Source organism: Calidris pugnax, unplaced genomic scaffold (genome assembly GCF_001431845.1).
Source record: "Calidris pugnax isolate Ruff unplaced genomic scaffold, ASM143184v1 scaffold20, whole genome shotgun sequence".
Classification (NCBI taxonomy): Eukaryota; Metazoa; Chordata; class Aves; order Charadriiformes; family Scolopacidae; genus Calidris; species Calidris pugnax.
Genome location: NW_015094510.1, coordinates 29,233,877 through 29,259,802, shown reverse-complemented (window position 1 = coordinate 29,259,802; position 25,926 = coordinate 29,233,877). Strand labels below are relative to the sequence as shown.

Genomic DNA, 25,926 nt, shown 5'->3' with positions numbered 1-25,926 from the left:
AATAGAATATTATATACCTTCCAGAGTCTGATGTAGACATTAGGTACAAGGCGAAGTTGCTAGGAGACCACAGATGGAGAAAGGAGCATTGCAGTAACGCAACAGCTTTTCACACAGGGCTGATGAGAACGCCTGCATCAGCAGTCAGCCTTTCACAATTTAAAACAAAACAGACAACCTTTTACTGCTTACGTAAAGATGCACATTTGGTGAGGACCACTAAACTGTTATAAAACTAGCATGCCGCAACCTAAATTAAAAGCAAGGCAAGAAACACTGAAAAGGATTACACAAACACCACTACTCTCTCTCATTGCGTGTTTGGGAATGGCTGCTTCATTTAGAAACTAATACAAAGTGTAAATTCAAGCAAATGTTGGCACTTAAGCTCTACTTGTGTTCTGAGCCGAAGTGCCATATTGCTATAATGCAAAGCGGAACACTTAATGAACCAGTAGAAGATGCTACACATGCTAAAATTCATTGCCCATTCCCATGTTGTTCAGAAAAGTGTGTCACTCTTATTGTGGACATGAGTCATTACAATCCACAATAGGGTCCCTTCTGAACCCTCACTCAAGAGGTAGAGTTCATGCTTATTAAAATTTGGTGCTTGGCAAGCAGAGATCAGAGGTTTATCAAACTCAGTTTTTTGTTGTTTCAGTCACCATAGAATCATAGAGTGGTTGGAAGGGTTCTCAAAGATCATCATGACCACAGGTATTTAAATAGACAACACAAATCAAATCTAATGCAGCTGCATAGTTGTAAAGTCACACAGCTTAGACATGTTACAGAAACGGTTCTACTTGAAAAACATTATTTGTCACCTACATTGTATGTATGGGAAGTTGAAGTATGGAAATTCTGGATAACACCTAACATTCACATGCAAAAGCTGTGACTGAACAAAGATTTGAACCTGTTTCTCAGTCCAGCTCTTTCCAGTGGGATGGTCCATCCTCCTGAGAGCTCATTAGCCTGTTCACCCTTAAGTTAGGACTTATCTGACAAACACTGATTCAAATAAAGTAGACACTGAAAACATGTCAGATGAATATAGACTAAAACTGACTTACTCTCTTCTATTTCAAGAGAAAGCTACAGCGACAAGTTAAATGTAGCAGTTTACACTGTCAGTGTCTGAACTTGGACGAGGTTAATCCCACTTTTCACATGAAATGGTCCCTCTGCCATGCTGTTCTTATTTCTCTGGCTGATAGATGAAGACAGGCTCTTGTGTTGATAGTGCTAATACCAGACTACATTGTTTGAGTGCAGTTTATCAATCCAATAATAAAATAGGTTTGGCAAGGCACATCTGAAAGTTAGAAGCTGCAAGTGCATCAAGTACTCTATCTTGATAATAAAGAAACAACTGAGCTGAGGACCAGATTATGTACCTTGCAAATACACAGTCATGTCTACCCCACCTGAGAATAAATTAATCAAAATGAAGCCAGTATCAGCTAGAAATTTTTTGCACTACTCTATTTAGATTATTTCATGAACTAGTCACTAGCAGGTGAGCAAAAAGAAAAGTGTGGTTATGTGTTTGCTTCAGTTTGTGATTACAGTATTTACAGGCCTAAATCTCATGTTATTTTAACATAATCATTTGAATGATACATGACATTTTTCTGCTGTAGACGAACATATTTTAAAACTATTTTGAACTACTGTGGTAGGGCCCAATCTTTATGTTTTAGACAGGAATACCTGTATATAACAAATCTACATAATTGTAGTTGATTTCAGCAGCTTCATGTAAATCGTTTACTTTGCCTCTGTGTGTTCTCAGTTCTGTATCTCTTCACAACTGCATTAGGACCACCTTCGTACACTGTAAAAATAAGCAGGTAATCTTAGAGAATAATGTCTTGGGAATTCTCATTAGTCAAACCTAGGTACAAAACCTGGGTACCAGAGCAGCCCTTTTAACAATAAACTGAAAAGGAAGCCTTTCTCTTTCTTTGGGATATACACTGCACATAAATTAATTGGGCAAGATTTGAAGTATGATAAAAAGTGATGCCATTGATAATGTCCTATGGGTTTTAACACATCAAATGAGATCTGCATTGCGACCTTTATCTCTAAAGGTCAATGCTGTGGAGAATTCTTCTTAAAGCATTATCTCTAGCTATTAAAATTAATGTACTTCCACTTTATCTAAAAAAATGTAATAAAACATGAAGCATATTCTGAATGCAAGTAACTCTCACTTAAATGTAGGAGGCAATTTTAAATCAATATTTTCAAATTATAGACATAGGGCACTAAGAGTAATTAGTTGTACAGAACCTAAATCAAACAAGTGCTTCTGGACTAAAAACTGTTTTGCTGAAAGGATGTAAGCGTATATCCAATTCTACATGCAAAAGTCCTTCTTTTGTACTAAGGCTTTAGCTCATGCAAAAGTAATGGGATTTTGCCTCAAATAGAACCAAGTTTAAAAAAAAATCATACAGGGACGTGAAGCCTTCTCCATCACCTACAGGAGAACGATCAGCCCATTTTCTGTCACAAATATTTCTTTCAAAAAGAGCAGACAGACTGTGTTACAACACTGATGATAGGATTTGTGGAGGCTGCTATAATATAGCTCACTCTTTCTTTCTACAAAGCGACATTTTTTCATTACCCTGCAAATCACAGGTGACTCATGCAGGTATAAGGAGTGCAGGCTCGTGGTCTCTGTTCTACTCATGCATGTCAGCATGCATGTCTCTGGCTCTGCTGGAAGTATCAAATGTCTGAGTATGTGCCAGGTGCACACCATGGTGCTCTCATCAGTGCGCAATGAGCTCTGACTCAGGGGGCTGGAGCATCATCTGGATATAAACCAGACCTGCTTCATACACCTTGTCACCATCCTGAGCTCCATCACTGTTTAGTGGCCACACAAACATTGTTTTAAGAAGCAGATTTTTCATAAGATCACGTGGCTGTACAAACAACATATTTTTGTGATTGCTACAATGAATACTTTCAAATGATAACTGTGTACCCAGCTAACAAACTTCATTTGACTGTCTGTTAAGCACTTTACAGGTGAAAATCTTACCCTAAATTTTCACTTATGTGATATGGTATTCTTTCATTAGTTCATTCACTTTTTTCTTCCTAAATTGTGGGACTGTAAGTGTCATTCAATAAGATATCCACTGCTATCACGAGGATGAACATTTCAAACACTACAAAAAGTAAATATTTGTGTTCTGGTGAATTCAGTCCTGAGATGACGACAAAATACATCCATCAAAATAATTTAGAAAAAAAATATATACCATAAACCATAATCATAAAGTCAGCCATATCTAGTTGAGTATTCATCAAATAAATACCCACTACATTTAAATGCTGTTAGGTTTCCCTAGAGCTGAAATCTTTCCCATCAGGACAATGCAAACAGATTCATAATGACTCTGGAAAAAAAACGTTACTCCCTAAGTAACTAGCCTCTTAAACATTCGTCATATCAGTCACACTCCACAAGTCTGGGGAATAACTTTTGAACTCTTGGTTTCCAGTGGTGACCTCAGAGAGCTTAAACAACAGACAGGCCTCTGGAAAATGAATCCACTGCAAACACCATGGAGTCTTTAGCATGTTTCCTTCTTACTAGAAAACACAATCAGAACAGAATAACTGTGCTATAATTGTTAGCCTACTAACAGAAATAGAACTTCAAATAACTGTGGTCTCATGTATTATATAAAGTGGCTGAGAATCATTTCTTCTATTTAATCAAGGCTCAAAGTTTTGGGGAAAGAGAAAGCAGAACAGTTGTTTACTACAAAGATCAGAAGGTCCTTTATTTTTAGGAAATATGTTTTGAAAATTTGTCTCGGACTTAGTGAAGCAATTGCCTTATTTTTTCAAAATAGCTGCTAGACTATCCTGAAGACTAAAGTCAGAATTTAGTCACAGCAACTCATGAAAGTTGTCAATTTATCAAAAGCTGGGCAGAAACTGTCCTCTGATTTCAAGCTCATTTCAAATATTCAAATACTGATGTAGATTTTTCAATGCAAGAAAACAAAAGCTGTGTCAGCATTCTATATCCAACATACTTGGCGAGGATGCAGGAAATGTGACTTGATCTTGGTGACATGAATCACAGACAGGAATTAAAGTCAAAATATAGCCAAAATACTGCACTTGTTTTCCCACCCATATCATCAGGAATGGCTCAAAGTAACCACATTATAGTACAATTTAATTCACTGGTTAGAAGTGAATTACTGTCTTATAGCCTACATTGTGTACTTTTTATCTAATGTTAATGAGTATTTAAATATTTCAATGAAAAACATTACTGTAAAATGTGTCACGCAGTAAGTCTCCTATAATGGTTCCGAGCTGACTCCATAGTAACCATTACACATTCCTAGAGGTTCCTTAAATTTCAGGTAGATTATAGAAAATATAGCATCCTGAGTTGGAAGAGACCCATAAGGATCATCAAGTCCAACCTCTGACTCCACACAGGGCAACCTAGTAGTTAAACCATATATCTAAGAATGTTGTCTGAACACTTAGAAATTGAGAGACCTGGGGCAATGAACACTTCCCTGGGTAGCTTCCTCCAGTGCTTGACCACTTTTTCCTAATACCCAACCTGAACTACCCCTGACACAGCTTTAGGACATCAATATGCACATGGAGCATTTGTTAATGTGTGGCACAATGGGCACTTTCACCTTTGTTTTAAAGTGAAAAACTGGCAGCTAACAAAAATAGGGATCATTCTAGCCAATTTAACAGTGGCTGGAAGGTAAATTCATGCCAACTCAATTTAGAAATAATACATATGTTTTTAACTGTGACGATCATTGACATAACCACTAAGAAAAACTATGTGTTCTTTGCTATTTGTAGGAGGATTCATCTGACAGAGTGTAGAAGCTTACAGTGTAGATATCCACACTTAGGCTAGGTCCATAGACTCCCCTTAAAGACAACTGAGAAAATACACATTTTTAGGGCGTGATTCATCTCATCCTAGAGTAGGCACCTAAACTAGGACAAATTAAAGTAGACTTCTCCAAAAGCCCTTATTTGAATAGTTTTACAGCGTAGACAACCATGCGAGAGGAATCTTACCCTTAATATATATACAATCAATTCAAGATGCCTCTATGAAAGATAAGGTTTTAAAACATGATTTACCAGGTTAGGTAGAAAGGTGGCAACAGCATCATGTTCTTTGTCACTGAGGAGATGAGATTAGTTGATAACACCATCCCTCCTGCCTTGAAATCTATTACACCTAAAACTAAAGGCAGGACAACTAACATCCACTGAGGAGCTTCTCAGTACCTCTCCTTTCAGTTTAATTACTATGAACTGACTTATTTCTTCTGAATTCTAAAGGAGGTTTTTTAGCACTTTTTGAAAATATTTGGTTATTATGCCTAACATTTTATTCTATACAAGCATTTTTCCTCTGCACTGTCTTTACAGTCTTTCATATATAGGTTTTCTTATGTAGCCACTGAAATCATGAGGAATTTTCTGAAAAATAATGGCACTGGTAATGAAAACAGTCACAAATTGTGTCTCTCAGAGTAAAACATACAATTTCAAAATCTCCCCACAATTGCAGCAATCACTCAAAAGGAAGTGAAAAGATGGAGAGGATATGGGAGACAGCTCTCCCAGCATGTGACAGTGTAGCTAGAACGTATTAGTCAGCTATAGTCATTGGAAAAATGGACAAATCAAACAATCCAGAAAATCTATTTTAATAGGATTAAATTAGTATGTTTACTGGGCCGGAACTACCCTTGCCATCAGTACCAACTAGGGGGTGAGGTATTAGCAAGCATCCCTGAGGAAAGGGACTTGGGGGTGCTGGTGGACAAGAAGCTGGACATGAGCAAGCAGGGTGCACTTGCAGCCCAGAAGGCCAGTCACATCCTGGGCTGCATCAAAAGATGCATTGCCAGCAGGTCCAGAGAGGTGATTCTTCTGCTTTACTCTGCTCTGGTGAGACCTCACCTGGAGTATTGTGTGCAGGTCTGGAGCCCTCAATATAGGAAAGACATGGACCTGATGGAGCGAGTCCAGAGGAGGACCACGAGGATGATCAGGGGGATGGAGCACCTCTGCTACGAGGACAGGCTGAGGGAGCTGGGGTTGTTCAGCCTGAAGAAGAGGAGGCTCCAGGGAGACCTAATAGGGGGCCTACAGGAAGGCTGGGGAGAGCCTGTTTACAGAGGCCTGTAGTGACAGGACAAGGGGCAATGGCTTTAAACTGGAGGGGAGCAGATTTCGATTGGAGATTAGGAGAAAGTTCTTTACTGTGGGGGTGGTGGAGCACTGGAACAGGTTGCCCAGGGAGGTGGTTGAGGCCCCATCCCTGGAGATATTCAAGGTGAGGTTTGATGAGGCCCTGGGCAACCTGGTCTAGTTGGGGGTGTCCCTGCTGACTGCAGGGAGGTCAGATTAGATGACCTTTGGAGGTCCCTTCTGGCCTGGGCAATTCTATGATTCTATGATGCTATGAAACAGTCCTGTATCAAAACTGAAAATGCTATCTTTTCTGATATCTTCAGACATTTGTCTTTTAATGTTTATTGTGTGATCAATTAATTATTTTTTAAAAAAAAATTCTTAAAGATCCGTAGTCCAAGATACTTTTTCAGAAAGCTGCTCTTTGGAATATGTGGGTATTTTTCAATAATCAAACAAATATTTTATTTTGACATTTAAAAAAATCCATCATCGATATTGATATACAAAATTAAAAATATTTCATTCAGAACTCAATATATTTTCATTTGAATATTGTGTTGCCATATTTCATGGAATTTCTAGCTTGGTTGCCTTGCATCCACACTCTCTTTTCTGGGCAGAACAATTAATTTAGATTAAATTTCTCTTGATTCACCATACACAAAGACTTCATGGAATATAGTTCAAGCCATGATCTAACTAATAGATAGAGAAGAGTTGGAGCTGAGAAGTATGCAATTTTACTGCTGAAGGAGCACCACAGAAACATCCTTGAATACATTTCTAACAATTTAAAAGTTTTACCTCCTTTCTGTCAAGTTTTTAACTTTCAAAACAGGTGTTTCCATTTTTGAAAAAAAAAAAAAAGGAAGTATTTCAGATGCAACCCTCATTATTTAACAGACACGAGGAACTATAGTTTACAAAGTGCATTTCAACCACGATGTAAGTCATGCCATGGGAAGTCTGTCCAGCCTTCTCATCCAGCTGCATATGGCTTTTGTTATAGACTTTAGACAGTGTTGAATAATTGTTCTACATAATCCCCCCATTTTCTTTGAAAACAAAAGGTTTGTATTATGGGAAGAACAATTTAACCAGAAACAGGAGTGAGTACACATAATGAAAACAACATGTAATCTGACCCTTGAAAAAGCAAGGCACATCTGTATCTCCATGCTTTTTCTTCCCTGCTGAATCTCCATTTTCCACCTAAACATTACCAATTCCAAATGCCAGCAGCTACAAGGTTAGCATAAGATCAAGAGAAGCAGAACAGCAGTGGAACTTTAAAACGGTACAAAATGACAAGTGGTTTTCCATCTACTGCTACCTCCTGTACAATCTAGGAGAAGGAACTGGAGTTGCGTGGGAAGGAAGCACATTAACACTAAGAGCAGGCAGTCTACACATTCTTTTTTTATACAGGTCAACAGCTATTTAGAAACTAGGCATGTGGCCCCTTAGAACTGCAGAGCTCTGAGTGCTTCTACACTAATACTCAAGTTGAGATCAGGAGCCTACTTCTGGAGTGAATTTGCCAATTGTCACTGCACTGTGCTTTGACTTGTAGCATGGGACAGTCCTGGATCGTGTGAACTGTCTTCTTACGCTAAACTGAATAGGAAGAAGGGCTCCAGGAGTGCATCTAATGCTCTTCAGCCACCAATAGGCATTCAATGCATATAACAAGGCAACAGTTAGTCTGTGTGGTCAGCTGTGCTTACTAAAGTATGGCATAGCTTACATGATTGTTAATGGGCCCCACTGAAATACACACACCATTAAAAAGACTGTGATATATTGATGCAATTGGAAATTCTCCTACCAATAAGCAAATTTCTACGGACAGAACACAATGGAATTAATCAGCTCAAAGTACCATCAACTAGCTGAGAACAAAGAGCAAAGCAGTTACCTTAATAGGGCTTCCATCTGGAGTGAGAACTTCTTCTGAAAGCTCCATCATCTTCAGTGCCATCAGGGCAATGGCTTTAGCATGACTAAGGCTTTTCTTATGGAGCCCTGCTGCAACGCAGTACGCATCACCTATTGTTTCCACCTGCAGCAATCAGACAAATCTAATGTTAAAGTATGATAATGAGAAGAGATCCCTACCATTAGTTATCTGCAATCAAATAGCATTGCTTAAAAACATGTAAGCAAAACATCCATAAAATAAGCAATTAGACAACGGAGCATAATTACCTGAGTTTGCAAACAGGTGCAGTCAAAACCTGACATGTGCTTGCATAGTGGTTCATCACCATTACAACCAAAGATCATTACATCTCGAACAGGGTATGCCATCAGCTGAGATACCACATTTTCCCAGAGCAGTTTTAGAGAAAACTCTATTTTCTTAAACGAGACATTCCTTGCACTATCCTGCCTGAGTTTTCTGTTGGGTAAGAATAGTGCTACATGATTATAAATCATGATTATTATTTGCTCTGCTAGAAAAGTGTATCAGGAAGAAAATTAGAAAAAAGCAAAACATCGCCATAAAAAACAGCGAAGAGTCTTCCTGGTATAGGGAGAATTTACAAACAGATACTACTGCTACAGACTTGGTTGCATCTGCCTCCGTTATTTTCAAATAAGAATTGCTGCCTCTCTACTATGCAGGCTACCTGACAGTGAATTCCCTACCTTCAGGCATCAAGTTCAGCAGACTGATCCCTCTGGTCTCTTCAGACAGGCCTTGCCTCTCTCTTATCCTTGATTTTCTTTAAAGAAAGCTGTCCCTCAGGAGGAACCGGGAGCAACAGACATTACAGAAGCCCTCCGGCTCTGGATAAAGGCAGCCCAAGAAACACTGAAGCCCTCGAGTTCTGCAGCTTTATTGACAGCATTGTGTTTTGCAGTCTGCTTGCCCAAACATCTGCAACGTGCTCTGCACGCAGTTCATTAACACATGCCCAAGTAGACTCAGCCTCCAAGGATTAGTTTGGTTTTTGCTGCATAACTAATCTGGCTTTCACCTTGCCCACAGCACTACAGAAATGCCAGAAAAGACTTCAGCAAAGACTAGGGTGAGAAGAAACATGCACTGAGCAAGGAGTTATTTATGGAATAAATAGAGCTGATTCCTCTCTCTGCAAGGATTGCACTAATATTAGTTGACCTGGGCCTTCTCAGCTTAATTTCCAGTCCTGGTAGAATTGGAAATAGTATCTCTAAAAGTAAGTACTACATGTAAATGTACCCAGAGCTTGAATCTACAACAGCAGTATGAGCAAATACTTCCCACCGTCAAACTTAACAGAAGCTGATCCAAGCTCATTGCCAAGTTTGGCACCTTAGCCTTTCCTGCTGATTGTGCAGGAGGATATATATAAACCCAGGGTTTCTCATGAGGTGAGAGCTGCGACAGCTGTTAGAGCTCCCTCGTCACTTTTGGAAGCTCCTAACAGCACTTGTATACAGAAAAAACACGTAGGAGCAATCAATACTGCTGTCTGCCTGCCTTTTTTACACAAGTCGCATCTCAGGGTCTCTGTCCACAAGAAGCAGAGACTGCCAACGCCCTGCAGGAGGGGAGGTCGGCTTTCCAAAAACAAATGGATGGGCAAGTACAACAAATGGTTGGTGAAAAATGTAAAATTTAGATAAGAAAACACAGAAGCACAGTGAGAAAAAGTATCAGAATATCAGAAGTTAAAAAGACACTCTGTATGGGTAAGAAGTGCATAGAAAAAAATGCTCTGAATTAGAAGGAATTAGCAGAAATCCAAATAACTGCATATTGTCATCTTTACCCAGAGGGGTGGTGGAGTCTCCATCTCTGGAGAGATTCAAAACCCATCTGGATGCCATCCTGTGAACCTGCTCTGGCAGGGGGGTGTTGGACTAGATGATCTCCAGAATTTCCTTCCAACCCCCACAATTCTGTGATTCTGTGATCCTTGAAATTGTGGATGAACATAACCAGCACTTTGTTGAATGATTTAATTTCACAATGACGTTTCCAGTACAGTTAGCTGCAGTGCACCACTGTAAGCAAGTACAGATCTGGGACCATATACTGTTCCTGCAATGTTCGGGCAAACCTACTTATTTGGTTAGCATCTTCCCCTTTGGAGATTTCCGTAGCTGTGTAAACTAATTTAACAGCTAAATTCCACTCACTGAATGAGAAACATCATTAGAGTTGCATTGTACATATCTGTGTACTACCAGAAAAATAGGAATGACATTGCCTCACGTTAATCTTCGTCTGAAAATAGAAAGCATAATAATACCATTGTAGGATACCCTTTAAAGTGCTTGTCCCTATGAAGTTTCTGTGACAGTAATACTGGAGTATCAGGGGAATGACTAGGACTGTTGAGACTGATCTGGTAGTTGAAATTGGATGTGATGAATAACAATAAGGTTGTCTAATGAGTTACTATTCTGTGTCCCTGTTTCAGCCACTAGAAGATTTTCCCTAATTAAGCATTTAAGCTGAAATTTCCATGCCAAGTAGCTCCATCAAATTTTAACCTTGCTTCAGTCCTCTGTCAAAATCAGATTTGGCAAATTTTCCAATTCCCTGTGTCTTTTATTCACCAACCATTTTTTTTAAAAAGCTCCAGTTCTTATAGCTCCCTAACTCAGATCGTTCCTGGCACTTTGATTTCATCTTCGCATATAAAGTCATAGAATGGTTTGGGTTGAAAAGGACCTTGAAAGATCATCTAGTTGAGCTCCCCTGTATGGGAGGGACATCTTTCACTAAATCAGGTTGTCCCAAGTGAGCTCCCCTGTATGGGAGGGACATCTTTCATTAAATCAGGTTGTCCCAAGTCCCACTTCCAGGGATGGGGCATCCACAACTTCTCTGGGCAACCTGTTCCAGTGTCTCACCACCCTCATTGTAAAAAAAAGTGTATCTCCTTATATCCAGTCTAAACCTACCCTCATTCAGTTTAAAACTGTCCTTGTCCTGTCACTATAGACCTCTCTCCATCTTTCTTATAAGCCCCCTTTATATATTGAAAGGCCACAACAAGGTCTCCAACAAGCCTTCTCTTCTCCAGCCTGAACAATCCCAACTCTCTCAGCATTTCTCCACAAAAGTGTTCCAGCCCTCTATTATCTTTATGGCCCTCCACTGAACCTGCTTTAATGTTTCCACATCCTTCTTGTACTGGTGACCCCAGAAATGGATGCAGTACAGTCTGGATGCAGGTAGGGTCTCACAAGAGCAGAAAGCAGAGAAGGAGAATCACCTCCTTTGACCAGCTGGCCATGTTTCTTTTGATGCAACCCAGGATATGGTTGGCTTTCTGGGCTGTGAAAACGCGTTGCCAGATCATGTCCAAATTTTCATCCACCAGGATCCCCAAGTCCTTCTCTGTAGGAACACCATCATTCAATTCATTGCCCAGTTTCTATTGATATTGGGGATTGCCCTGACTCAGGTGCAAGACCTTACACTTGTCCTTGTTCAACTTCATGTGGTTATATGAGAACATTAAAGTAGAAACTGCAATGAGAGCAATACATCACACTTCAGAATTTCAGGGTGTCAGCGTGTCAGACACTCATGGGGAAGAAGGAGATTTCTCTTATCTCAGGTGAGGAGCAAGAATGGGACCAGAAAAAGAAAGCACTGTTCATAGCTTACTCACTCACTCCAAATTATCTGCCAGCTAGATCCTGAAATCACTGTGCACACCAGAGACCAATTTACTCCATAAATATTCAAGTAAATGTCAATAGGATTAACTGAAAAGGAAGATACTACTCAAGGTAGCTAAAAATAGAAACAGTCAGTTCTGTTTGATGCTATTCAAGATGATGATATACAGTAATGAAACTTCAGAGGCAATCTCTATCTTGTGATAAACAGACCTCTGATTTTTTTACTTTGCAATGTGAACATTGCAGTGTGTTATTATTAGTATATTTGATTTTTATATCCTTCCTAGATATGTGTGCAGGAAAAAGTATTTTGCTATCACTGTAAGACTGGAAAACAGTATCCTGATTCTTTTAAAAAGCAAGATATATTCTGTTTCAAATATTTCACCATATGATTGACAGTTTCACTGGTATTGCAATTTAGTACATTTTTATTCTATTATAAGAATGGTTTCTTACTACTCTTAATAGTTCTAGCCATTCACTGACAGCTTGAGCTACTCCTATTTATTTTTCATCTCTTTTTGCTGATTCACATTCACTGTGGTCAGCTTCACTGCAGCTTTCATTAATTGAGAACTAAGATATTGTACCATAGAAAAGAAGTGAGGTTGAACTTAGATTTCAAAATTAGATCAATCCATAAAAATTTAGGATATAATTTTTATTCTTAATTAACAAAGGAAGAAGTCAGGATTGATTGCTGTAAACAGCAATACAAAAGTATCTCTAAGGCCTTCTATAATTCTACATCAAATCATTGGAAATGTCCAAAAGGTTTTCAGTCAGGCCCTCAACAAATCAAATATTAAGATTCATAATTATTTGAAGTGGTTGTGTATACTATCCAATTCAGAAAAAGCTTCTTGGTAGATATCCTGAGACTGCTGAATACTGTAGAGTGACAATGTATAAGTCTTGCAGCATGAAGCAAACAAAAATATCTTCTCCTTTTGGGAAGTCATTTTCTATGTAGCCAAGCTCTGTTTGAACTCAGTAGATTCAGGATTTCTGTTTTAGACGTGAACGGTATGTTTCATAGAAGTAGAGCTCTACAGGAGTTGTCTTGTAGTCACTTACTCTTAATTCATACAGATTACATGTGGAAGATTACTTCCAGATGAATCTGGTAGCCCAACAGACAGAATATAATTTTTCCAATACTAATGTGTCCAGAGAATAGAGGTTAATAGACTGCACACTGGGAAGCTCCAACAGGTCTCTTCTAACTACCAGTAGCTAAACCTTGTCTTGTGCTTTGTTAACTGAGAAACTGGCAGTTGTAGCTCAATGACGCTTCCCAGGTATAAAGTTGGGGTGTTGGTTCAGTAACAGTTCAGAAAGAAAAGTGTGGTTTATTGAAGTACCATTCCTCCTTCTTTATTCTTCCTCGTGAGTGCACAAATGTGCACCAGTCATTAGGCATATGAACTTTTAGAAGTCATGAAGGAACTACAGTGTCACACTTCATTCCACAGGCTTACACACAGAGGGAGAAATACCATTTTGTAAGCGAAACCCGTAAAAGCAAGTCTAAAGATTATAATCTAAAATATTGGAGAATCACAACAGTCTACAGGCTCTTACCAGCATCTTTTTCAAAGCCCAGTTTGGGAATAAACATAAAAAATGTAATCAGAGGTGTCATTCTTGTGGCAATTCTAATCTAAAATTCCTACAGCAATCAGAAATATTGAGACCACTGAAAGAAGTAGCTGGAGGGAGAGCTGGCTCTAGTTTTATTCCTGGATTCTCCCTCTTCTCCCTGTCTCACTGGAGGGGAAGCTGGTGTGTAAATGGCTGCATGGCCCTAGTTGCTGGCTGGGGTTAAACCATGACAGGTCTCTTAGTGGGAAGGAGAAAAAAGACTGTTGTAAGAGGTCCTCCAGCATCTTTATGGTCTTCTCTGATCTTTGACCCTGGGTCACAATTTAGCAAGGGACTTCAGAATAGGCCAGGTTGTAATACAGTAACTAAAAATAAATATTCTTCAGTCTTTTCCATGTCTTGATTTCTTATCCTCCATTTATAGAGGAACAGATATTTCTTCAAATTCAGTTGAGTTTCCAAAAGCATTAAATCCTGCTTGTGGTCTCACACGTTTCTGTTATTTTAATCACCAGAAATATTTATTTCTGCTTAAGTAATATGTGTTCATAATTATTATAATTTTAAGTTGGCAGGAAAACTTGTAATATTAAACAGTTTCTCTACACGCCACACCCTGTTTACAGCCACAGTATATAAAGTGTATATGCTATATTTAGCTGACAAGACACTTATTACTAAACTGTTTCTTATCACTTGTGAGCAATCTGCCAATAGCCTGAAACTCTCCTACTGCTGGGAGATAGTCTATAAAGTTTCATTTTATAATATTGAAATAATAACAAACAGCAGTTGCAATGATATCAGTTTCCTCTTCAAGAGCTTAAGAGTGAAAAAAACAGAAATAAGCAGTAGGAAAAGGGGTAATGGCTTAGCTAATCGCAGTTTAATGCTCTTCACCTTCCTCACTTAACTTTTCTCACTGAAAAAAATAACTTTTCTGGTTTTGTTTTTTTTTCCCTGCACAGAAGACCATTATTCTCCTTCTTAAAATATCTGTCTCTCCTTTCACCTGTTGCCGATGCATGTTTCCCCTCTCCTAACCAAACACAGACGCATTTTTCTAGGTGCATGCAATGTGCGCTAATTAGTTAAGACCTTTCAAAATAGGATATGTAAAAAAAAATCTAGAATTTTACTGAGTAAATATATATGCCTTTTCTGACAAAATCTGTGGTTCTTTTCCTTGTAATAACAATATTTGCACTCTCATCAAGCCTGCAGTTGATACCAAACTGGGGGGACCAGTCAATTTGCCCTAGAGCAGAGCTGCCATCCTAAAGGACATGGACAGGCAGGATGAATTCCTGGCAGGAAACTCATGAAACTCATCAAGGGTATGTGCAAAATCCTGTCCCTGGGAAAGAATTTCCCTGGAATGGATACAACCTGAGCCAACTTCCTGAGGAGCAGCTCTGTGGCAAAGACCCTGAGAGGCTTGGTGGGCAGCAAGCAGCAAATGGGCCAGCAGTGAGTCCTGGGAGCAAAGATAGCCAGTGATAGCCTGAGCTTTATGAAGAGAGACTGAGTGAAGTCATTATCACCCTCTGTTGAGTACTCATTAGATCACACCTACATACTGTGTTCAGTTTTGGGCCCCTCAGTACAAAACAGAGATCGATAAACTGGATCCAGCTCAGTAGGGAGCCACCAAGATGGTGGGGCTGGAGCACCTGCCCTGTGAGGAGACGCTGAGGGAGCTGGGCTTGTTCAGCCTGGAGCAAAGATGGCTTTGGGGGACCTAAGAGCGTCCCCCAGTGCCTGTGGGAGGTCCTCTAGGAGACAGAGATGGGGCTTTTCCTAGTGGTGCAAAGCGGGAGGGCAAGAGGCATCAATGACATCAACATCCTTAGAGATTAGGAAAGAGGGAGGCCTGTGAAATTTATTGACTACGAGATCTCACTCAGATAAAAAGAATTTTGCAAATTTTTTAAAGAACAATCAAACAATTCTGCAAACAGTGAGGATTTTCATAGATGCTTTAGCAAATACAGTTATAAAGAACATAATCCTTGCATTTTAGGGCATAAATCTCAAAATGAAAATGCTAGAAAGAAGTCTGCCTTATGTATCTGACATTTCATAAGTAGCTCATGGGGCTTCTTGTACTTATTTGAGTACCCACGTTCAATAGTGTCAAACACGGACCATTATAATGCACTAGTTACGGCAGTTTCAACTGTTATCCGGACTTTAACTATATAGTACTCCCTGTCCCCCAATATATGTATTAGCTATATTGATAATTATCTGAAGTTTCAGTTGTCCTAATGTTTTCTGTCTCCCCTGACATTTAGATAATTGAGGTCATACTGCAGTCAGTGATTTTTCTCTTTAATACTGTATCTTTTAATTCCAGGAAGAAAAATCTTCTATATAAATTACAATTGAAAAATTAAATATGAAAATTACTCATGCTTGCTGAAATATTCATGATGTAATATTTAAAATGCCCAACGAAACATTAAAGTAATGGCAATTTTTTTTTTTATTATTGTTATTTTTCCTCCATTGGCAATAATGAAATGTTTTCATTTTTTTTTGGATTTGTGACCTATGTTCCCATGGAAGAGAGGAGAGGAAAGGAGAAGAGAGGAGAAAGAGAGAAGGAAGGAAGGTAGGAAGAAAGAAACAAATTTTGCAAAAATGGCCTTTTTTTCTGTATTTTTTTTTATAGATAACTTCACTGATCAGCTGAGCCAGAGTTGCATTGTTTGGAGCTGCAACACTGCAGTTTCCCTGGTGATCACCCAGCAGATCAGTGTCTGCCAGAATGCCAGCTTTATCATTCTCTAATGATGATCAATAACATTACCACCTCTGTTTCTTTGGCTGATGAAATGCTGTTAATATTTCTCTTCTTAGCTAAGAGAACAGAATCAGCACTAATGTTAAGGACCCTTGAATACTCCATTGCCTCTTACAGTCAATCCCACATGTTACTGATTGTTTCAATGGGAGTGAGCAATACATAGTTTTTTGGATGACAATCATCATATCCATTTGCAAAAGTCATGGAAAGCCAAGCTTTGAATTAATCAGTAAAGCATTCTAAGAGACCCTATTGAAATACAGCACAATAGTCATGCTTGGCGGTGACGGGAGTTATTCCAGTGCCAATATAACAAAAAGCAATGAAATTAGGAAGGAAAGAAATAACTTAGGTTGATATTGGTTGTATGACAGAAATTAAAATGCATCAAAATTTCATTTTGTTGCATTCAAAATGGACTCTATGCATTAAACAACACAGTATGGCATTAAATTATATTAGTTTAATGCCATTTTATGTTCTTTCATTTTAATTGAGATGATAATTTAATCATGTTAAACATTAAATAACTGTAAATATACACACATGAAAAGTAGAGGGCACAAGCAGGGAAGAAGCAATATTTCAAGCCCATAGGATGCAAGTTGGTAAGATGTAGACTACAGGGGTGAGAGTCAGCTCACCTAACCAGAGACACCTCTAATATAGTCATTTGAATATGAGTCATTGATTCTCAATTCTCTTTACAGTCAATAGGCTGAAATGGGAACTCTAGCAGTCATCTGACCTGTGCTAAGCATCTCTGTCAGGAAAAGATGAATCTCACACTGAAGAAGATTCACACTCACCCTACAAAATCAGACTTTTCTGTCAACTATGAGTCTAGTCTAGATGACTAGTTCTGTGTTATAAATTGTATAGTTTCACGTCTGCCTCAGAACTACAGAAGAGAAAGGTCTAAGAAGACAATGTGCAGAGACAGAGGGGCAGACTGAACATGGGAGGACATGGAGGAAGGCGAATTTTAGAAGTAGGACAGAGCAAGTTCTGGGAAAAGAAACAGTCCTTCAGGAAAGCTGATCTCTAGACAGAGAGATGAACCAATAGAAAACTTTTCTACACTCCATATGTCAGTTTCCTTTCCACTCTTAGAGATAAATCCAGGCTCAGAACAGCATTTATTGGAGAATATGAAGTTTAAGTGATTCTTATGATTACATTCGCAACAAAATCAATGAAGTCTAGCTTATTAATTTTGTTTTGATTTTAGTTTAATTGCCTAAGGAGCAAAGTCAGGGTATGTCCCTGGTTGTCTCTTAGTCAAAGCCTGTATGTACTCCTCAGCATGGACTTACTGGAGCACATCTTATCTTCCTGCACATCTAGGTTGCATTGTCATGGCAGCATATAAATATATAAAGAGCTGGTTTCTTAAGTCTCATCCCAGCATGAAGCCAGGATTCAGGATGGGAATGAACCCGAAACTGGAAGCTGGGAACTGTTCTCAGGTACTGCATTAAAGACCATGCTTTCCCAAAATTTTCATTATCTTGTTCATCTACATTTCATTTCATCTGCAAGACTGAATTACATAGTACCTCAACACTATATCCTCCTTTTATGAAAGCTGAAATATCTTCCTTCCAAAGCAATACAGCAAAAATCAGCCTTAAGATTAAATTCTTGTAAGTACAACTCTGTAAGAAACCTTTGAAGTTATTAGTATCTCCCAATGGGCTTTTCTTTCATCTGTTTTCTGTTTTAAGTTGTACAGCAGGGTAACTGGGAAAAGGCTATAGTGCATGGAAAAGTGGTGCTGTAGATTTATCATTTGGGTCCATTATTCCTGTCCATGAGTTCTAGTTCAGCAGCAAACAGGATACCTTCTTAACTGGTATGGGACAAAGACTGAAGAAAAGGGAGATTCTTTCTATTCTAGTTTCATATTAAGTCAGCAATCTCAGCACTCACCACAGGGAGCAATTTATTTAATATCCATATTCTACCTCAAGACATCATTGACATCTCCCATATTTCCGTCTGCCCAAATCCTTCTCCAAAACACATCTCTGTAAATCAGTAATAACCTTACAACATTGTCATTCAGGATTGGACTCACACTACCTGGCATTAATCCGACAAAAATTAAGCCTCTAATTTAAGATACTCATCTATACTCTTTCTATAGTCTCTGAAGAAAAAAACGAACTTCCAGGGCTTGATGTATTCCATCCTGAAATCCGTAAACCTCATTTTTTACATATTTACTACAGCAGGACTCAAATGTCTGGATCTTTGCTTAACTGAAAACTTCTGTGCTGATTTGGTATGAAAGACCCCTCCCATACCTTTTCTGAGAAATGGCTGAAAACCTGGTTTGTGTCGGCTACAATGGCCACAGACTGGGACAGAAGCCCTCAGAAGACTCTAGGTGAGCTGTTATCTTTTCACGTATGATTCACTCTGTGCCTTTGAAAGTGCACGACAGGGTATATGTTCCTGCCTCCATAAAGAATCCCAAAACAGGAAAAAGATTCCGAGTGTGTTAACTGTTAGTGCTAAGATACTGTTTGTCAGCACAACAGCAAGACCCTGTTTAGCTCAAAAAATCCTGTATCTTGGTATGCATATTTTGGCATGCAGATCACGGATGTTATTAATCACTAAGTGGGAGGGAGGGCAGCCGTGAAGTATTTTGGGCAGCTTATGCCAGAAAGACTTGAGTAAGTCACTTAATCTAAAATACAGATTCTAAGGAAAGAAATTACAAAAAAAAAACAACCACGCAGGAGAGAAACTAGATAGGTTATTTCACGGAGAGGTGAAGTGTGTGTGTGCTCTTTCGCTGGAGTTGGTGTAAGTGCAGTTCAGGAAAGTGTCTACTGAGCATGGCCTAAGCATACTTGATCCGGAGGTAGCTTCAAGATCTACATTTCTGTCTACATAACAAGAAGTGAATACTGTCCTTTTTCAAATTAATCAAAACCTGTTTGTTTTCTTGATGTTGTGTGAATACAAACTAAAGCCTAGTTCTGTTTGCATTTTGATGTATTCTATATGTTTTTCCACTGCACAGATTTGGCAGAAAAGCTTTGAAACACAGCTGAATTGTGCAACACTGAAGCTTAACAACGTCTGTCAGCTTAAAATACTTAAGTTTGGGGGTTTATGTTAGAATCTATGAATCTATAAAAAACCTCCTAGTTTTTAAAGGTTTTAAAACTTTTCAAGATAGGATTTGAGAATAAGGCTGTCTTCAAATGGACCCAAGAATCTCCTTCAGTTTCTACCTTAGTGTTTGATTCTCTTAGCTTCTGCCTTTCAACTTTTCAAAATTAACTCCTAAGCAGTGAAGTCTTTTGCCTAAGTTTCAAGGTAACTCTGCAATGCTTTTATGACACTGCATTCTGCTTTTGGAAATAGTTCAGTGTCTGGAAACACCCTCCCATGTGAGCAGAAATGTATTCCATGTACCCAGCTATGAAGTTCAGAAATCTGTTCATCTGGTAAAGCTCATTTTTTAAAAGAAATATCTTACTACAAATCCCAGCTTCTTTCCTGAGAGTCTAATTATGAATCAATTGCTCTTACCAGGCCTGAGGGCATTTTATTTTTAGTGAGTTTAATGATGCTACATGCCGGCAAGTTCAGGAGCGTTTTGCAGGAAGAGCTGCATCCAAATTCTTTTTACAGCACCTACTTAGCAGTCTTAAATATAAATCTTTCACTATCCAATACATGGAGGAACTCTCTCATTTACACATTAATTCAGAGTGCTGTTTTCTTTATGAAAGGAAAAGAGACAAATAGTACTTGCTGTGTAGACTTATGATCTATTATTTTAAAAGTCTTTTTTCACTAGTTAAAATAGAGACATGCTAGAAGAAAGTTTACATGATGTCAATTAGGTTTTAACACAACAGTCATGTAGTACAAAAGTCATAGTGCATAAGTGATTTCTCTCTTCTGTAGACAAATATGAAATTGCAAAAATCCCACCCAATATGTCCAATGAAAAGAAAATGTCCTGGCTGGCATTCTGCCTTACGTGAGGTAATTGCAATTTTAAGAACCGTTTAACAAAATAAGCAAACATTAACATAATCATGCATAACTTAAGATACACATTTCAGTTTAATGTGACTGCCTTTCTCCAGATGTAAGAGTGGTATTAATTTGCTATAGGTATCCCTGGTATTAAATCTGCTTGTGAACAGCAACCTCTTCTTCAAGGTTCCATAAGCTTTAATTTATATCTTTAAATTCATATGTTAGCTAGTATCTCTTAACTTACCTAAATATCCTCCATATTCATTTAAATCATTTAAGAAATTAAGGTGCAGTTCTGAATGCTATTTGCATGAATAAAAATGCTGCATCTTGGTGTACTCAGCTATAAGAGGGGCCAGCCATATGCTGTCACAGTTGTGCTATATATCCTCTAGATCTGACACTATACTGGACTGTTTAAATGGAAATAGCCTAGGCTGATGGAAAGTGAAATCAATTTCCTTCAGACCCTCAGAGGTACTAAATTTTGGTAAGTGGCAAAATGTGACACAAGAAAACAAAGGATTTAAGTATTAATGGTGGGTTTTAGTAAACATAGCATCAGGGACACATGTATGCTGCAACAGGGCATGCTCTTAGTCATTGCTCCTGTCCAGCCGCTATCTCTGGGCTTGCTCCTCGATATGGAGCAGGGACACCCAAAAGAGGATACCCTTCTGTGTCCTGTCCAAATAAAAAGTCAGGATATGGCCAGGGTTCACACACAAACTGAGGACTTGGGAAGCACTCCCAGGACCTGTAAGTTGGACATAGGCTGGAAGACTCAGGCAGCTTGGGAGAAATGGATCAGGATACTTATAAACAAATGTGTGCTTTCCAGACAAGAGAAAAGCAGCAGGAGAGACACAAAAGAGAAAAAGAGAAGTAAATATATACAAGCACAGTATTCCTGAAGAAGAAATTATATACAGAAGCAGAAGTCCTAGACTCTTAGGGGGATTCTTGGGTGATGAATTGCCTAAAGCAGGGGAATATGCACAGATGTTTTAGTGCTTTGTGCAGGTCTGTATGTTTGTAAAGTAAAGAATAACTCTTCTGGAGCCTGCATGTCTGCTTCAGTTGCACATCTCCCTAAAGATAAAAAGTGCAAATCCTCCACAAGGCTGCAGAAAAATACATGCTTAAAGTAATAGGAAGTCTTAAAATATCCTGGAGCTCTTGGGTGGTGATACACCAGATCTGCAGGGAAAATCTAAGGAATCTTTTGTGTTTCTTTTTTTTTTTTTAACTTACCCCAAGAACAGTTCTGAGTTCCCCCAAAAAATAGGTGTTCCAACTTTGCCTGACTTCATGCTGGAGTGAGACACAATTGTGTACCAGCAAGTCCAGGTGCAGCCAGAGAGTTCAGGGAGAAAGTCAGTGTTATAGCCTGCTCAGAGCAAGAAAGGAAGAAGATTCGGGAGCCTTCCATGCTGGGACCTGAACAGAGCAGCGTGCAGAAGGGCAAGCAGCTCTACCAGGCTGGGTGGCACCACGGAGTTAGTTTCTGGGTAATGGAAGTTTTCTTCCATTACCCGTTTTCTTCTATTACACATTCAAAACCCCCTGACTTTAAACTAACAGGAAGAAGCAACACCTAGTCCACCAGTAATCCCCCAAACTGCATCTATTCATCTTTAAAAAGGTATATTACAATATTGTATGCATATCATATTGGTCATATAAGAGTATCAGAATAATTTACATATTTTAATTGCATTTCATAATAATCTTCATTCTGCAGATGCCTAAGCTGAAGCTAGAAGAATTTGAAACCTTTTCAAAATGGTCATGTAGTTGCACTGAACTTAAAAGGTTGAAACTGCAGAAGCAATAGAAAGAAGACAAACATAGGGGCCATCATAGATTTTACACGAAAACTCAAAGACAATGGTTTTAACTTATGCACCATAAAGCCTGGAAAACCTCAGAATAGTATGAAGCTTACAACTTCTGTCATTGTGGTATTCTTTAGTCATTATAGCATGGATTGTGAACTTCAGAACATATATACGAGTATGTTCAAATATTGGTTCTCAAAGAAGGGTATTCATGGCACTGAGAAAGTACTGGTATCTTTTGTAAAATGAATACTGATTTCTGCAACTTAAACTACCAGTATAAAAATGTAAAGTGATATTTTTAGAAAATGTGAGTTTTAAATTAGGTTCCTAAAAGCGTTATATCAAAACCTCAATACAAACATTTTTCAGACCTGGTGAGTATCAGTCTTGAATGATTGCAGAGCGGTCCAGACTTCTCACCCTTTTCAGTCTCAGGTCTTCACAACAAGCAAAAGTTTAGGGTGAAGATCTGACATACTAACTGTATCATTCAGAAAAATAAAACAGTATCATTCAGTGTAAAGTAACTGAAATAATGCTGCCAGGAATAGCCACCATAGAGAACCCCAAAGAAGCTGGTAAAGGAATTTGCAACGTGTGTGTGGCAGCCCTCAGAGAGAGTGTCAGTTTAGCCAAATAATGAAACCAAAAAGAAAGCAGAAATTCACATAACAAAGTTGTGAACTATAAAATTAACCCGTGGAATCATATTTTCTAATTCAATAAATTTTCAATTAAAATTTTGACAACAAAGATGTATAGCAAAGAAATTTTGGCAGCTGACAATAGTTCATTTTTGAAAACATTTAGGACTCTTTGCTTAGACACAGGAAGTGGGACTCAGCACTTCACAGAAAGGGAAGTTTAGTGTTAGGGGAAAATCTGCAAATGTCTTCAAGGACAAGTGCTGCACTGTCCAGGGAAAGGACAAAGAAATTAACACCTACAGGAGCAGGCCTGGTTCTGCTCTATGTGGCTTGGTGTTACCTGGCCAGCAAATATAGCCAACCCAGCCAGTGCAAGTATGGCCAATAAAACAGCCACAGTATGTGCTGCCTTTACTCACACAGAAGCTAAAGGGGAGGGAGGGAAATGGGGTTGTTTCAGAAAGGAACTGAGGGAAAAAGAGTTCAGAAAGCAGGCCTACACAGGCAGAAGTAGTCAACTAGAAAAAATATTTCACATGATCCAATGACAAAGACATATTACTTGGAGAGAGAAACAGAAGCTGCAGGAATCTTGAGCAGGGAAGATTTCAGTCTGCAGTGTTAAGTTTTAAATGCCAGCAGCCATGGCTGCAGCATATCTAAATAGCTTATTTGATAAAGACATGGTTTAGCTGGAGCATCGTTTCCCAGCACTTGGCTCATAAACAACAGGAACTTAGATACAGAGAAAACCAGGTCAAACAAAGACACAAACAGTCAGGCCAATCAGTATATATTTCACCCAAATCAATTGCTTTCCAAATTTACTGAGATCTTCTCTCTCCCATTACTTCTGCTCCTGGAGTCCATGTTTCTACTTGCATGTCCACAGGCACTAGCTTACCAAGCATCTGCAGCTACATCACTTTGATTTACATTCTCTGCTTAACAGCATCTTTTTCTCCCATTCCTCAATTCCAAGCCAAATCTAATTAGCTCAGATAGTCTGCAGCACCAGTTTCCAAATGCATTGCCAGGTCTCAGTTCTCTCACATCCTCTCCCTTCTGTGATTACCCCAAGAGTGTCCCTCTTGATCTTTTCATCAAGGCTATATGTAAGCAGATTCTTTCTAAAGTTTCACTCTCTAAAGCACAGAGACTTCCAGATTGCTACAACTGTCACCCAGGCTTTTATCACCATGCATGTTAATTACTGCAACGTTCTCTCTCAGCTTGGACAAATGTAATCTGTCATTTCTGGTATCCATTCATAACACCGCTGTGAAGTTCATTTTCTTAGCCCATCATCTACCTGTGTCATTCTTACCTATGCATCCGTCCATTGGATATCTTTTCCCTACCTCATCAGTTACAGCTACTTACTTTCATTTCCAAGAAATTTCAAAGTCTAATTTTTCCCTCTTCAACCCTCTCCAAGCATTTCTTATTCTGTATCCCACAGCTCATTATGCTTACACTCTGTCTGACTTGTTAAATGCGAGGATCTTTGTTCTTCTTTCTGTGCCATACTTTTCTGTAAACATCCCTGAATGAACAGTGTGAGACAATTGAAAATATTACATTTGTTGTCTGAGTCCAAGATTAGAAGCAACAAGGTTCTGAATTTTAAATGTTGTAACAGTAAAGCTTGGTGAACAACTTACAGCATAGAATTTATTTAATTAATTTTACTTAATTTTGTGCTTATGAAACAGTGAATTTGGTATTCAGAAGTACTCACCAAATGATCTTTGCAAATTATTCTTGCCATGTTGCTTAAAAACAAGCAAATGTGAAAATTGATGTGTTTTGATATATATATGTCACATGTTAAATTTCTGTAGCCTAATTACAGGAGTCTATCTTAGAGGCAGGCTGTAGGTACAAGTACTGGTGATTACATATCTAAAATTCACTGCCTGACAATGATTTCTAAAATTATAGCTGTTGTGGTGGTGATCATTCCTAGCAATAAACTTAGTTTCCAGAATATCATCTGAAACAAATGAAAAAGATATAAAAACACAAGCTGTTTTTATTTTTAAATGTAAATGCTTTTTCAAAAGAATTGTCATGTTATTTTAAGCCTGATTCTTTCTTAAGGAAAAGAAAAAGGGTTCATTGCCTGAGTTTTGTCTTACTGTAGTGGTTAACTAAGGCATTTTCTCTTAGCCCCACAGTAACTTTTTTAGACTTCCAGTTAAAAAACAAATGAAAAAAAAGATTTGGGGGGAGGGAAAAAAAGGTACATACAGCTCGAAAACAACCACAGTGTACACTGCCTTGCTCGTGGGTGGGCTGTGAAGGGAAGCAGGGAATGTGTAGGGCTACTCAGGGGACATGGGAGTAGGGAAATGGAGGAAAACCCACGATGAAAGGGTCTGAGAAAGAACTGGCTATATTACAGCAGAAACAGTGGAGAAAGGGTGTTAGAGGTGTAAGATATCCTTCTATACAAAAATAAGTTTTGTTTATTCCCCTGATCATAGAATCACATAGGGTTCTTAACTTTCTGAAGTGTTTATTCCTTTTCTGAATGTATAAATTTTATCTTGCCTGTCTCAGCAGCCATCATCTTTTTTCACTGGTCAGGACAGTATTTCTATACAGTATGATATTTCTCTCTAATGTGGCACAAAGCTAGGTGAAAGGCAGAAAGACATGGCCTAAATGATATGATATTCATGACCTATGTGTAAATATTCCTGCTTAGCATTCTCACAGGACTGAATCAACCTTCTGTCCAAACAGGTCAGAGTTTTACGTACTTTATTTCCCATGCAACCATAGTTTTCAACAAAGAATGTCCTGAATGCCTCAAAACAGCTAACTAAAATTAATCATCTGGGAAAACACTAATTGCACCCTTGTACCAGATACAACATGTGAAACAAGGTCACTAGATATCACTCTTGACTATGAGTCAGAAGTTCCTCAAGTCCCTTTCTCAGAGCTGGCTCAAGTCCAAGTGCAGCAATATCAGATTATTACAAACTGAGATCAAACTTCCAATCTTTTCTGACTATATTACCATAACAATTTTCAAATGAGGGTTGGTACCTTCCATTGTAGTCCTCTCCCAACATGGCCTTTAGCTTCTGAGCATTAGTAATACAAACCCATCACTCAG

General features: G+C 38.6%; 1 protein-coding gene across 1 annotated transcript in view; it reads right to left on the bottom strand.

Moving 5' to 3' along the window:
- Positions 1-25,926, bottom strand: part of GUCY1A2 (guanylate cyclase 1, soluble, alpha 2) — a gene marked incomplete at its 5' end in the record, with an annotated part of 152,592 nt that overhangs the window by 38,005 nt on the left and 88,661 nt on the right. Inside the window, one exon of the mRNA XM_014965766.1 lies at positions 8,162-8,305. Within this exon, the coding sequence (XP_014821252.1) occupies positions 8,162-8,305 (144 nt within the window). The remainder of the gene's footprint in view (positions 1-8,161; positions 8,306-25,926) is intronic.